This window comes from Marmota marmota, unplaced genomic scaffold, assembly GCF_001458135.2.
Source record: "Marmota marmota marmota unplaced genomic scaffold, marMar, whole genome shotgun sequence".
Lineage (NCBI taxonomy): Eukaryota > Metazoa > Chordata > Mammalia > Rodentia > Sciuridae > Marmota > Marmota marmota.
In genome coordinates this window covers 15,375,950-15,391,722 of record NW_025999990.1, presented here as the reverse complement: position 1 = coordinate 15,391,722, position 15,773 = coordinate 15,375,950, and the positions used below count along the sequence as shown (strand labels likewise).

The following is a 15,773-nucleotide window of genomic DNA, read 5'->3' as shown; positions in this document are numbered from 1 at the left end:
GCCGCGGGGCGATTTGCTGAATAAGCAGTTACCCTCCGTGCGACAAACCTCTCGCGTTTGAGTCCCCGTAGCCGATCCTCGTGCGATGGAAATCCTTCCTCCAGGTTCCGGAGCACCCCACTATTGCTGGAAATTCCTAACAAGATATCCTTTAGCCGTCCTGACTTGTCATACTCCCACACAGTGAAGCAGCACACGGGGGTAATGCACTCCCCTCGCCGCCATCTTCCAAAAGTCCCGAGAATCACACTTCTTATAACAGAGCCCCAGGTTCTCTTCTGGATGCATGGGTCAGCCCAAGCCAAATTCTCAGGCTTCATTTCTGCTTCTTAATGAAAGCATTCTTTCCCTTAGGAACTATTCCTATTTGAAGACTCGTTCTACATTGTTTGGCATACAGTTGGATTTCAAAGAAGGTTGCCATAGATTTTCCTTTCTCCATATGTTCCAAAATGAAATATTCTCACCTCAAACCTGTATTCCCTTGGAAACTTCCCAAGTTCAGCGTTTAATTCTACTTTGTAATCTATTAGCAGATTAATGGTGATTAGCCTAAGTAGCTTACAATAAGAGCTTGCTTCTCTCTCAGTACATATTTTCAAATACTCTACAAAGTTCTAAATGAGCATCTTTTAGCCAAAGTCTACAAATTACCTTACAAATTTGGAAAGCCTTTTCTTTAGCTAAGCCTATAAGGATTTATTGGGTACCTGCAGTGTGACTTATGTACACTGATAATTTGAGGAAGTGGTGAGTTAATAGCTTAGACTTGGTTCCTGCTTTAACAGAGAATGCAGTTTGGTATAGAATATTAAATAAAATAAGATAAAATGAGTAAATGATTCCAGTATAGGATAGTGTCCTGACAGGAGTGTTCATCTTATTCTGGTTCTGTGAAAGCCCATAAAGGGTCTAAGCTGGTCTGGAGGCAACTGAGGTGACACCTGACCTGAGACTGACCTGAGGAGCTCAGGTGGGAGCAGCAGAGCAGTTGGAGGAGGTACCCCAGCTCAGGGTGGAGCACATAAAGTAGCAAAGCAGTGAATATTAGGGCTTCATGGAACTAAGAAAATTGAGCATGGAGATCTAAGAGCCAAGTCTGCAGCTAATGTCTTTGCAAACTCCTTCAGCCTAGCTCCTCATCACTGGACGCTCTCCTGCTGAATCCATTCTGCTTTATCCCCACCAAAAAACAGATAGCAGGGCTGGTATGGATAGAGAAGTGTTGGAGGTGGGAGGACATAGGTTCTTCAGGGTGAAGCCCAGTAGAAGAATTATGAAACTTCCTTTCTCCTCTGGGCTTTGCCAATGGACTCCACAGTCCCTAGCACCGTGCTTTGTACACAATAATTCTTCAGTGACTATGGAATGGATTAAGGATTGGATGTGTAAACTCATTTTGCCGAAGCAAGTTCATAGGATATACGATCCAACTGCATAGTACTATTGTTATGAGAGTTTATGAATAGTTAAATAGGCTTCTGGGAAGAGAATAGAAGTGATTTAGTGAGAAAGTGTGTTCTAATGTCTAAATTTCTGAAAAGTTCAAAATGGAATTAATTTGTAAGTAGGAGACTCTCAAACCTTTTATTTTATATATGTACACCATATATCCTGAAACTAGTTGCTTGTGCTCTGAGGTCAAAATCCATTGCATAAAAATAGTTTCTCAAAAAGACAAAATATAACAAACAGTGGCAAGGTTGTAGAGAAAGGGGACCTCTCTTACACTGTTAGTGGAGAGGTAAATTAGTACAGCCATTATGAAGAACAATTGCGGAGATTCCTCAGAAAACTAAAAATTGAGCGACTGTATAATCCAACTTTCCCACCACTGGGTATATGTATACACACACACACACACACACATAACTGAGATATATACATAGATATAGATATAGATATATAGATAGATATGTATTTATGTATAACAGAGATATGCATTGACAGATTAATCAGTGAAGAAGATATGGTATATAAAAACATACAATGGAATATTATTCAGCCATAAAATGAAATTCTGCCATTTATAACAACATGTATATAAATAGAAGATATTTTGTGCAGTGAAAAAGGGCAAAGACCAAGTACCACACATTCTTGCTCAATGTGGAAACTTAAAAGGTTGATATTATAGAAGTAGAGAGTAGAATAGTAGTCACTAATGGGTAGTGGGGGAGAAAGTTGGATAAAAGTCACCAAAATAAGTCTACAGAGGAGGAATATGTGCTAGCATCCTACAGCATAGTAGGGTGAACATAGTTCACAATGATTTGTGATATTTTCATTAAAAAAATAGAAGAGATGAGCTTGAAGTTTCCCAGCATGAAGAGATGATAGATGCTTAAAGGGTTGGAAATGCTAACTACCCTGATTTGATTATTACACATTTAATATATGTATCAAATTGTCTCATTATACCCCATAAATATGTACAATTATTTTATATCAATAAAAATAAGACTAAAAATGATTTTTACCTTCACTATAACTTGATAAGCATTCAATAAATATTGGTGATTCATTTTTAGATACTAACCCAATAAGTAAATTAAATTTAATAATATAGAGTATATTAACTTCAATCTCATATTAGTTTAAAATAAAAATTGTTTTAAGTCACTATTTTTTAAAAAACAATCTATATTTCTTAATTTTACTAAAGTTCCTCAAGAGCCATTACTCTTTGAATTTGAAAATGTTGTAAAAATCTTAGAAAAAATCTTCTTTGTAATATTTAATAATAGCAGCCTAGCTTAATTTTGTCAAATTTGTGAAATTATTTTATGTAAACTTTAAACAAATTTACATTTTATCCACTGCTACATGTGGACAATAAAATGCTAAAGTTTGATATCAAGGAAAAAAGGAAAAAAAACAACAACAACAGATGTTTGCCTTAGAACAATGAAATGTTCCTCTCATTTCACTAATGATATATATTTATATTTTATTGTATTAAATATTCAGGCTAAGGGGCTGCAGCTATAAAGCAGCTAGTTGATTTGGTGGCCACACATATAGTATTTTAGTTAGTAGCATGAAAAATGAAACAGAAATAAGTCTTTTGGCTTGTTTGAAGTTTAGTGCAAATTAAGTATTTCTTTTTTTGTGAATACATCTTACCTTTCATATATCTTGTACAGAACTAAGGTAGTGTACTATTGATGAGCTCAGAGACAAACATCTAAAAGCACTTTTTATTAATATGCAAAAAATTCTGGTATTGAAAAAGATTGTGGTTTTACAGAAAAATGTACCCAATAGCATAGTTGTTACCAAGACTATTGCACTGGACATAATCAAAATGTTGTTAGTATTTTGTTGTTTCCAAACTATTCTTTGGATTTGCATAACTTCAGAAGCCACATCCTATTCCTGGATTTTGCTATCATAAAAAAAAAATTAAAAGGTGTGCTTAAGAAAAAGACCATGTTGTTATCCTGTGGCAAATTCACCTCCTCTTCTCCATGACAACAGAAAAAGAAGCTGTAACCATGGTAACAGTAATGGTCCAGAGAGATTAGGGCCAGGCTGGAGATTAGGCCTCCAAGAGCAAAGAAAAGAGGTCCTGATTGGTTCTTTATTGAGACCTTATTTGAAGACAAGTTACTGTTGAGAGCAAGCATGGAGGATTAGCACGAACAAAATTAATTCTGCTGTATAAAGTAAGAAGCCATTCCTTTGTGAAAAAACGTGTCACTCCTTTTTCATATAACGACTGTTTAGATTGAAGTAAAGAGTCTGTGATTAATTCTATTCTGAGCTTTATCTGAGCCATCTGAGTCTGGTCCTGCTTTGTCAGAAGCGACTCCCTGAAGCCTAGAGAGGACAGTGGCTATCTGTGTGCGGACTGCCCTTGCTCTGCTCCTTGGCAGGCTCCGGGTGGGTCCAGATGGCAGATCATTTTTGATGGTGGTACCCAGATGTGGGAAAGTGATTTGAACACTTTTCTTTATCCTTTTGCAATTTGTTTTTCTAATGTTCAAAAAATTCTCACAAAGGTTTCTCCTTCACATTTTAAAAAGTTTGTTTCTAAAGAACTCGAGTGAACATTCTGTTTTCTTTAAACTGAAAAATTTGTCTTATGACTGTTTTTTTTTTCATATTAAAGGATTTTGTCCAATTGACTCCCAAAAAGGTGATACTCATACAAACCCGCTGACCATATATGAGGCGCCACACACTGGCCCATGTGAGCTATTAGGGAATGAAGGTGATATACTATTGGTTAGCTCAGAGACAAATAAAGGTCTAAAAAACACTATACGTTAAACATATGAAAGAAAAGATCTCTGATATCTAGAAAGTATGTGGCTTTATAGAAAATTTAGCCCAATAGCATAATTGTTACCAAGGTTCTTTAACACTGGACATAATAAAAATATTATTATTATTGTTATTTTAAAGCTATGTATACTTTGGACTGAATTCACTTTGGATATCACCTCCTTTTTCCTGGATTTTGCTATGATAAAATTTTAAAGTCTTGCTACTAGGACAGGGAATTTTTAGCCTTCATTTAAAGGCATATTCCTTTCAACATTTGCACTTTGGACCTTTCTTTTGAGTACAGGCGTTTATTATTTTATTGGTTTGACACGTTCTCCTGTATTGTAATGGTAACTATTGTCTATTAAATATTTTGCAAATGCTTTGGTTCAGTCTTTCTGATGGAAAAAGCACCTAATAAGACAAGAGGGAAAGAAGGAGTTAAGTTATGAGATGGGCATGTTAAAGCAGGGGAACTGCTTGAGAGAAAGTTCTAGAATCTCTGTGGCATGTCCTGCACTGGCTCCCTTGGTCCCCAGTGGGATTGCCCTTCAGTTTCCCCCACTGATAACCATCTAAATAACTCCTAGTGTTCCCACTTTGCCCTATTTTATTTCTCAACTCACCCCTGGTGTTCTGGGGTCACTTCCTAAATAAAGTGTCTGTCTCTAAGTTTTTTTTCTGAGGTCCAGTTCAGGAGAGAACCCAAACCAACACACATGGGGCAGAAGCCAGGTCAGAAAACTAATTAAGGAATTTGGAGTTTGCCCTTGGGATAAAGGGAGGATATTGAGGGCAAATAAGTGGTTGAGTGATATGAAAACAGTGTATGTGTATAAGCTTATTCTAGATGCTCTACAGAGAAGATACTCGAAGAAGGTGAATTTGTCTTGAGGCAGAGTTGCCTGGAGACCATCGTGGCAATTCTGGTGAGAGAGCAGAGCTCTGTGGACACAAATGTGGCAGGACAGGTAGATTTCCAAGATGTCCAGAAGGGGCGGTTCTAGAATGTGCTGAGTGGGAAAGAGTCAGGAATGGAGGATGCACGCTTCAGAGGACCATGTAAACACAGCTAAAAGAGTGGCCCAGGAGGTGAAGTAGCCTGAGAGGGGGAGGAAGAGAATAACTTCAGTTCAGCATGCTGGGTTAAAATGTCTGTTGTATGTGAAAGTAAAGGTTGTTGTCAAGAAGCTTAACATCAGCCATATTTTTGACAGAAGCCTCATTTTCAGACGTCCTTCTTCTCCGCTCCGATGCCATCACCATTCTGCTGTAAAAGATTGACTAACTCACTACCAATCTTCCATTTATTTCAAATACTATGCTGATCAGGCAAGCACAGGGAGATTTTTATCTACAAAGAAGTAGTCAAAGAATCTATGGGGCCAGAAATAACTTTGAAAGCTTTCTGTCATTCTTTAAAATCTCTCTTTCTTTGTATAACTTGTAAGAATTGTAAATTGATAATGTTTCTGGAACCATTGGAAAATGAGGTCTTCCACTCTCTTCCACACAAGAAAGGATTTTCCAGCTCACAGAAGTTTAGTTCACAGCAGGAATACTGACTCAGCCAGCTCCTGTGTAAAGTGAATGTAAGAATGGAGACTGATTTTGATAACGACTAGAGAAAATGGTCTGCCTATAAAAGCCAGTGTGAAGATTATATGTAGGTGAATGTGTATTTGTAGTTTGGAGCTAAAAGTCATCTGTGCAGATGAAACATATATTCTCTGGACTGGGGGAGTTGAACAAAGAAAACAGAGGTATCTAGCACAGATGAATTCCAAATTCACACATGCAGACACACCCACTATAATTAATAGAAGAATTATTTTACAGATTATAGATTCCTCAAATATTTGAAAGCCAGTTTTCAGATTGTGGATGATTCAGAGTAATTCCTATGAATAGCCCTTGTTAAATTCTGATATAAATACAGTGATTCTTTATAGGGAGAGTGCAATTATATATCATTAGGTCTTGCAGAATTTTTTTCTGTTGTCTGCATTATTAGCAGGTAGTCCATGAAATTTTCTATTTTTTGTTAGTTCCCATCAGCTTCAAATAATATATTTTTGATATTATTTTTATTATTGAAAGTAATATTTTAATTTTTAAAATATTTTATTTTATTTTCAATAATGAAATAATAATTGTATAGAGAGATACAATGTGATATTTTGAATATACATGCAATGTGATATAATTGGATAAAGTTATTAATGTGTGCCAGTTAACTCACCTATCATCATTACAGTGAAAGTTACTATTTTAAAATATGTAATACATTATTATTGACTACAGTCACTCTTCTGTGCAGTAGATTTCAAAACTATTTCTCTGGACAGAAAGGCAAATACAGTATGATTTCACATCTATGTGGAATCCAATAAAGTTGAGCTCATGAAAATACAGAGTAGAATAGGAGTTACCAGAGCTGGGGAGGAAGGAAATGGGAAGATGTTAATCAAATGGTGCCAAGATGCTGATAGACTTCAACTTTTAATTTGCTGTTTTTAATTCTGTGTCATTCTAAAAATACATAAATAAACTACTTTGAATTGTATCAATCTGAACAAAAAGCCCTGAGTGGATTAGGGTTTCATGTAGCTACGTGGTTACCCAAGGCATTTACTCGCTCAGTTGTGTGGTAGAAGGCTGGCATCCCAGGGGTTGACCTCCCAGTTACAGTGTTACTTCAAGTCAGCTTATGTGTACCTGCTTGCTCTGTGTCTTACTGTCAAACACCTTTGAACAATGAAATCAGTATTTTAATGTATCAACTTGTTTACAGAATTTCCTTAAGTGTAAGAAAAGAGGATTACAGTGTTTGTCGGAAATCAGATGACTTCACTGTTGATTAAAACTCTATAATCACATTTTTTTTCTAAAGTATTCAAACATTTGTAAATCTCTGGGAGATTATGCCCTTTTCTTTTGCTTTCAAAAAGACTCAAAGATTAACTTTGACAAAATGGTCACTGTACACTGGATTTTATATTTAAAATATCTTAAATTTATATTCTGAATTATAATAACTTTTTTTTTTTACTTCAAATACGGACACATGAGCCTGGTACAGTGGGGCACACATGTAATCCCAGGGACTGGGGAGATAGGAGGATCGCAGTTTCAAGGCCAACCTCAGAAATTTAGTGTTACTCTCAGCCACTTAGTAAGACCTTTTCTCAAAAGAAAGAAAGAAAGGAAGGGCTGGGGAATATCTCAGTGGCAAAGTGCTCTTGGGTTCAATGCCCAATGCCAGAAAAAGAAAAAAGCATACACACACACACACACACACACACACACGAGGGTGGATGGATAGATAGATTCATTCATTTATGTGTTCCTTCTGCCATTCATTCATTTTGCCTCCCTCCAATAAAGACTCATAGAAACATACTAATTACCTAAAATAACTTTGTTGTGCTTTCAAACACTGATATGCCTCTTATCCAAGATAATTTTGTCATAATTTGATGCCATAAGAAACATGATCCTTTTACAATATTGAATTATATACACATGTCCATAGTGAGGTCTGGAACTCATGTGTTTGTTAAAAATTCACATTACCCGATTTCTTTCCCTATTTCTTGCCTAAGAAGAATTTGATTTTCTTTTGTCATGAATCCTGTAAGTAATAAAAACTGGACAGATACACAGTGCAACACTTTATGCTATTAATTAGCTACCATTTTGAGACCTAATGAGTTCAAATATATCTTAATTCCATTTATTCTTATTCCCATTGTTTCTGTGCCTTCCTTTGGGATCTGTGTGACAAGGGAGGACAACTTGGCTGTGCTTGTCTGTAGTTCAGCTCTGTCTGTCTGATTCCCACTTGTGGCACCAAGACCTCTGACAGCACCCCACCCCCTCCTTTCTCCTCAGCCATGCCAAGCTCCAGCGTCCTCCCGTCTGCTCCCAGGGACGTCGTTCCTGTCTTGGTCTCTAGTCGCTTTGTCCGTCTCAGCTGGCGTCCACCTGCTGAAGCAAAAGGAAACATTCAGACCTTCACGGTCTTCTTCTCCAGAGAGGGTGACAACAGGTAGGTGCTACCAATAAATCTCAGCTTCATCCACCGTATTCTTAATGCACACATGGGTTTTGGCAGTGGGAGGTCTTGAGCAAGAAATTTGGAAACTCTGAATTCTCTCTTCTGTCCTTCCTCAATGCTAAATGGATACGTGTGGTTTATAAAAGCAGCATTGTTCACAGAATAAATTAAATCATTTACATACACTTGCCTTGAAAAAAAGGCAAGGATGTGCTTTGTGATATCAAGTTTTTATTTCCTTGATTTCAAAGTGATAAACAAAATAAGTAGGCTAGGCATTAATAGAACAAAGTATAAAGAGAACCATGTAGCTAGTTTGTAATTCTATTGTTGATGTTATGCCATCTCAACAATGACCTTTTTCAGTCTTATTCTACTCTTTAATAAGGAGAAAATAATTATCCTTGCCTTGCAAGATTTTTGTTAGGATAAAATTAAGGTTGGCTCTTATGAGCCATAGCAGAAATCCCTAGTATTTGGTAGAAATCATTGTTGTACATCTTATTTTTGACTAGGCAACAGTGAATTGTATGTGACTGCTTTTAAGATAGCCATCGTCTGTTTGGGGTTTTTTCCTAACATTTTCTTCTTAAGATATTTCACCACGTTAAGATTTTGAAATTTGGTTTTTAGATCTTAGGTAGATCTTGGGTGTTGACTAAGTTCCACTTGGGGAGGAGCAGAGATTCCTGTGCTAATCCTCTAGCCTCTGGATGTGTGAGTCTTTGAGCACACAGCTATCTCGAGGAATTCCTCAGAATTCACAGGGTATAGGATGGGGTGTCCTTGAGAGAGTCCAAGATGCTGCAGTATGATCAAGTGGTGCAAAACAACTCTACTCACTCTGGGCCCCAAAATGATTTTCTTTCTAGATGACAGAATAGTTAAAGTATATCCTTTTAAAATTCCTATTCTTCATTTGCAGTTTGACCTGACTTTAAAATGAACAAAATAAACAGAGAGAAACACACAGCCTAATGCTAAGATCATTTATTATCTTATTACCAACAGCATTTGCTTTTGTCCTCTTTCTGCAACTAATTCAGCAACATTATGACACCTCGTAGGACTTTTGGACCTTAGTGTGTGCAGTTGTGAAGGCTGGGGTCATAGTTCTTGCCCAATCATCTCCATGCATGTACCTGGGTTTCCTGGAGGCACATTTAATTCAACATGCCCCAAACCACACTCGCTGTCTCCTCTGTAAATATGTTTTCTCATTCTTCCCTTAGTTTATGTTAGTACCTTCCCTCCAGCTGACCAAGCAAAAAATAGCTGATATTTTACTCATTCCTGCCTCTCACCACTGCCATTCATCATCAAGGCCTTTCAAGTCCACCTCGGCTCAGTCCACCATGCATCCTTTATTCTCACTTTAATCTTCACTCACCTGGTCTCTGGAAATATCTTCTTGCTGTCCAATCCATCCTCCTTACGGTCAGTAGTTATCTTTTTGAAATATAGTTAGGATCACTCACTTGCTGCTGAAAAAATGTGAATGTTCTTACATTTACATATAATGATATTTCTGTGTAAACGCATGCACATAGAAACTTCCAGAGTTCTTTGAATGGAATTCTAGCCCCAATCTATATGTAGGTAGAGTGTGGTTCCTATAATGTGAAATGCTTAAAAAGATGCCACAAAAGTCCACATGGCTGGATTTGAGAGTGTTCTTACCACTTACCCGATGCATTAGTCATGTACAAAACAAATAACACCTCTCCTTTAGAATGGATGAAAACATCGCTTCTCGGCCTTTTGTCTAAGATCAAGTGTAGAATGGATGAAAACGTAATTGCTACCTCTCAGGATTCCCATGAGAGCCAATGGAGGGAATTCAGGTAAAGCATCCAGGGTGGTCACTGCGCACACATAGAGAATGGTGTGAATTAAGACACTGAAAGAGAATCTGAGAACAAGACTCAGAGGAAGGAAGAAGAAGAAGGAGAAGAAGAAATATTTTTGTGTGAATCACTTATTTTCATAACTGCTCAGTTTCCTGCTTATAAAATTATTTTATCTTTTCCTCTTCTATCAAAATCTTCCTTATCTTTTAAGCCTGAGCATCAGTCCACCACTCCCCAGTGGTCTCTCACTTCCAGGGTCACCCCAGAGTCCTCATCTGCATTCACAAAAATGTCTGCATTATCCCCATTTCAAACACCACCCTCTTGAATACTCACACTCCACACTCTCACCTTGCCATCTTTCATGTTGATCTTTTCCTGCAGAAAACCTTTGGTTCCACAGGGATTTATATACTTCATTGATCCTGTAGTGTCTTCCTGTCCCTCATCCTTCCTGTTTTCCTTCCCTCACTGTACAGTTAAAATTGCACAGGCAATTTTAAACCCATGCTGAAGCACACCCATGTTATGGTTTCCACTCTCTTATTTCATATCACTTGTGTAGCAAAATCTAACAGGCAAATATACCTCCCCACCAATCCTGGCACTCATGTCATTGAATCCAGCTCAAGGAAAGGTATCACTGGGCCCACTCACCTCACTTTAGTTAGTAGCTTCTAATTTGCCTCTTGATGCCACTGAGATTTAAGCTGCAGTCACGTCAGCCTCTCTCACACATAATCCTAACCATATTTCATGCCTTTTCCTCTCTTCTTGCGTGTTTAACACTTTCTTCATTTTCTTCTTTCTTTTTCAACCTTACTTATACTTTCCTGGAAAACCAGAAAGGGAAGTTCTACAAGATTCCAGGCCTGATTTATCTACCCCGATGAGTTTTTAAGCATGCAATCCGTATTTCCTTAAGTTTCTATTACAAAAAAAAAAAAAACTGCCTACACTTTTCACCAAGGCTGAACTTTGTATTAGAATTTATCCTTTCATGCAACATGGAAGAGAACATCTTCTGCCATTTTTCTCTCCTGCATCATTTTCCCCCAATTGGGGGTAATATCTATTAGCACAGAAGAATGCAGTTGTATCTTCCATTGCTACAAATTCTCCCTTGATGCTACAGCTCTCTCCTCCACTACTCTATTTTCTTCTTCCTTTTATAACAATGTGTCTTGAATTGTCTAGCCACTCCACACCCTCTTATTCCAATCATGACTTTGCCCCTCGTATCTCCTTGCACATGTTCTCTAGTCAAGATCCACCAATGACCTCCATGTTGCTAGACCCCATAGTTAGTTCCTGGTCCTCACATTACTTGGCCATCAGCAAGCTTCGTCTCATCTGATTACTGACCTTTTCATGATATTCACTTTTCATTTGGTTTCCATTACACAAGCTCTCCTAGGGCTACTCCAGCCCCCTCCAGTCATTCACTTTCGGGTTCTTTTACATTTAACTCCTGGTCTTCTTGATCTGTGAATATGGAATTACCCCAGGACTCAGGCCTGAGGGATCTCTTTTCATGCACTTCATAACTTCATATTCTATCCATGACTTTATATTGATACAAATTTAAATTCATATCTCTGGTCCTAAAATTTTACCTGCAGTACAAACTCATATATCTATTTTCTTACTTGACTTATCAAGATGTCCCATGGTATCTGAAATTTATGAACACAACCAAATACCTCTTTTGCTTTATCTCCCACTTCTTCCCACCAAATACATACCATTCCAGAGTTTTCATCCAGCTTTTTGAAATTTCACCATTATCATGAGTCAAACCAAGATTGTTGGATTAATTCTTACATTCTTTGTTTTGTTTTGTTTTTCTTTTCACACTCTATATCAAATGCATCAGTAAGTCTGTCAGTACCATCAAAATATGTTCAAAATCCATGAACTTATATGATACCTGGTATTTTCTATAAAATAAAACAGAAAGAATGGCTATGATTTCATATTTTGGGCTGAGTGATGGGCACAGAATCGTTCATCTTGTTATTATAGTTTGCTATTGCTTCAGTTTTCACAATATAAACTAAGATCAGGTAAGCAAATGAAAATAAAACATACACTGAGTCCTAATTCTCCTTACCCCTTCTCCTTTAGGTACGATTATGTCTCATCAAAAGTTATTACTGTAACCAGCCAATTCTGGCCTCACCATAGCAGTTGAGTCATCCATTTGAAACACAAGTTGTATAATGTCATTTCTCTGATTCAGAGCCCTCTAACGACTTCCTGTCTCATTCAGAAAATTAACAGAAAACCTTCCTTCCCTGGTCCCTTGTTCCTCCTCTGCCCTCATCACTCACTGTTCTTTCTGTTTTCCTGTTTGCCCATTCCTGTCCTGTCTCACTGGCTCCCTTCAGTTTGCCCTCTATACCAACAGGCTCTTCCCTTCATACATCTGTATTTGCTTTGAAGCTTGCTTAGACTGTCCATTGTACCTTTGACACATACCTGGATCATTCCCGAACCTCCACTGAATCTTTGCTGAAATGTTACCTTTCCTTTAAGGTCTTTCCTGGCCCCCAACATTTCCTGTGTTCTTTCTCTCCACCAGAATATATTTATGTGAAAATGGTTGTTTTGATCTCTTTTATCTACTGAGCTATTTTTAGCACCAAGAGCAATGCCTAACCCCCAGTAAACACTCACTAAATGTTTGTTGAATTGAAGCCCTAACTGAAATGTCAAGTACAATGTGAAAGTTTCCACAGTCCCGCAATTGGCTTTTCCTTTATCCCTTCCCTTCATGTTGATTGCATTACTACTATGATATTTTACATCATGTTTTATAGTTTATGTTTGGTCAAATATATATGTGTATATTTCCCTCCCTAATGATTGAGAATAGGGCTTATTCCATTCCATACCCAAGTGTGGCACCATGCTCCATGTAGACTTTTACTGATCAGAACTGATAGGATTAGGATCACAGAGAAACAGGTGTGATACTCTTAATAAATATTTTCCTAATAAACAAATTGTTAAAATAAACTTTGTTACTGAACAGCTAAAAAAAAAGCTGACTGCAGTTAAGTAAAATCTTATTAAATTGAGAGAAAAATAAAAGTTGATATTAAAACTTGATTCCAATATTCCCATTTATTTTATATTCTCTGGCTTTCAACTAGAGTAAATATATGCCATATGTCTCTAAGGGTTAGCTGTGATGTTTGTTTGCTCTTGTAGGTTTATTTAGCTCCTCAATACAATAGCTTTCTAAAAGGTAGCAGGTTTAACTTTTGCCTCAGATTAGCACAAACTTAGGCAAATTACTCAAACTCAGATTATCATTAATCTGTCTGACTGGTAAATGATGTCTATAATTCAAGTGCAATATTGAACATTCCAAAACCTAAAAACTGGATATGGGGTAAAGTGATTGCTTCTCACACATCCGCTAGTAACTACAAATCATTAGAACTCAAGTGATCTTTGAGATCAAAATCTGACTTGCTCCCATTTAAACATTCAGGGATTGAAGCTCAGAGAAGGGAAAAGTTCCATGCCCAAGACCATTGAGGTAGCATCAACCATGATAGCAAGCAATTGTTGAGCACTCACTATTCCAGATATCAGCCTAAGCACCTCCTATCAATTTCCTTTCGTAATCTTCACAATAAAGTATTATTGAGATGAGACTTGATGAAGTTCCCACCCCTCACATGGACCTAAGAAGTAGTAGAACCAGATTTTAATGCAAGCCTGAGTCCATGTCAAGTGTTCTAAATCCCTTGTTCCTTTAGTGGACTAACATGGAACAGAACTAAACTTTCTCCATATTTATAGAATTAAGACATGAATTTCTTCTGAATGCTTCTAATAGTTTTCTGATTTAATGGTGAAGGTGATCTGTATCATTTATTTGCCATTATTAAATCTCACTAATGAGTTTTATACATGTAAAGGACTTTATACCTTTTATTTATTAATCTAAAAATTACCTATGGAATGTCACACAGCACAGTTTATAGGTTAAGACTCTGTGATTATAGAATTGAACCATGTAGATTTGAATACCGAGTCTGAATTTTACCAGCCAATGGTGTTGGGCCAGTTCTTCGTGACTTGTTTCCTCATGTGTCATAATAATAGTAGCTGATATATAACATTGAGCTATGTGTTAAATGAAGTTTTTTGAAAGTGCCAAAAACACTTTTCCTTTGCCTGGTGCACTCAGTTCTTCTTAACTAGTGCCATGTGCAAATTATTGTGTGGGTTGGAAATTAAAATGAATGAAATACAGAGGCATTTCCTGACTCTTGTTTAGTGAGGAATTTATTGCTTTCACAGGCATTAGGCCATTTGATCCTCAGATATTGTGGTTATGATAATCACAATTTTAGAGGTGAATCTGTCTAGAAAGACTCAAAAATAGGGCCTTACTACACAACCAGTAAATATTAGAATTGGGATTTAAATTCAAAGTTCCTAGTCCAGTGATCTCCTTACTATACACATACAGTAAAAGATATTTCCCCAAAAGAGGTACATAGAAAGTACAGTGGGAGTTTATATGAGCAAATTAAAGCACATTTATGAGCATCATTCACTTTAATCCTCACAGTAACACTGAGGTAGGCTGATAAGGGGCTGGTATCTCCACTTTGCAGATGAAGCATGGAAGACTCCAAGATTTCCCTGATGTGTTCAAGGTCACACACTATTTTGCTATAGAACAAAGGCTAGAACCAGGTCTTCCAGCTTTCAACACTGATGCTTTCTATTGCTTTATGCTGCCTTGGAAAACCTCTGCTCACTGCTCAGGATTAGAGACCAGCTTTGTGTGATTGACATGGAGGATTCGTTTTACAATTCACTGTGCATTACATTTTCAACATGGTGTTTACATATTCTTTCCCTGCTCTTCAGAGTTGAGGACTCGCAGCTGATGCAGCTTGTTATCCATGAAGGGAGTGTATTGTGATAGAAAGAGGACAAGATTCAGAATCCAAAGCATCATATTGGCCCTGGCATGACCCTTATCAAACTTAGCCATCATTTCAGGATCTCTGCTTCTTTGTCCAATGTGAAAGCCTGGCCCTTTTATCTCGTAATATTCTTAGATGGTCAAGTGAAATTATAGTGATTTTTTTTTCTTATAATGGATTTAAGGCATATTGGAAAAAAGATGCCATCTTTAAATAACATATGAAAATGGGTAAGCCATCATTTACTTAAACAATAAATATTGGGTAAGCCATTAGTCACTTAAACAATTAATGTGAGGTTTTTTAAAAAAAAAAATGGTGTCAAGCACTGTTTTGAAAATAGTAGAGAACTCAAAAATTTTCCTGGAAGCCATTTAGAAATCTTGGGAGGATCATCCTACTGGTGAATATTTACATACACACTGAGTTAAGAGCCCTCTTGGAGAGGAACATGCTTCTATGAGAAAATATAAGTGTGTTTGTATGGTTCTACCAGAGTCAGGAGAGTAATCTTAAGAGACTTCTGCGGGTGGAGAGAGGGGCTTAGACCAGAGGTTACCTAAGTAGAAGCCAGAAGACTTGCCACAGGCTGCCACAGATGTCCAGGCAGGAGATAATAACCATGGCTCAGAT

At 37.2% G+C, this 15,773-nt stretch overlaps 1 protein-coding gene across 3 annotated transcripts in view; it reads left to right on the top strand.

Annotated features, from left to right (window-relative positions):
• Positions 1–15,773, top strand: part of Dcc (DCC netrin 1 receptor) — a 1,055,962-nt gene that overhangs the window by 723,712 nt on the left and 316,477 nt on the right. For all 3 annotated transcript variants that reach the window (XM_048806205.1, XM_048806204.1, XM_015482370.2), the window contains exon 8: positions 8,167–8,323. In XM_048806205.1, coding sequence (XP_048662162.1) covers positions 8,167–8,323 — 157 coding nt within the window. The remainder of the gene's footprint in view (positions 1–8,166; positions 8,324–15,773) is intronic.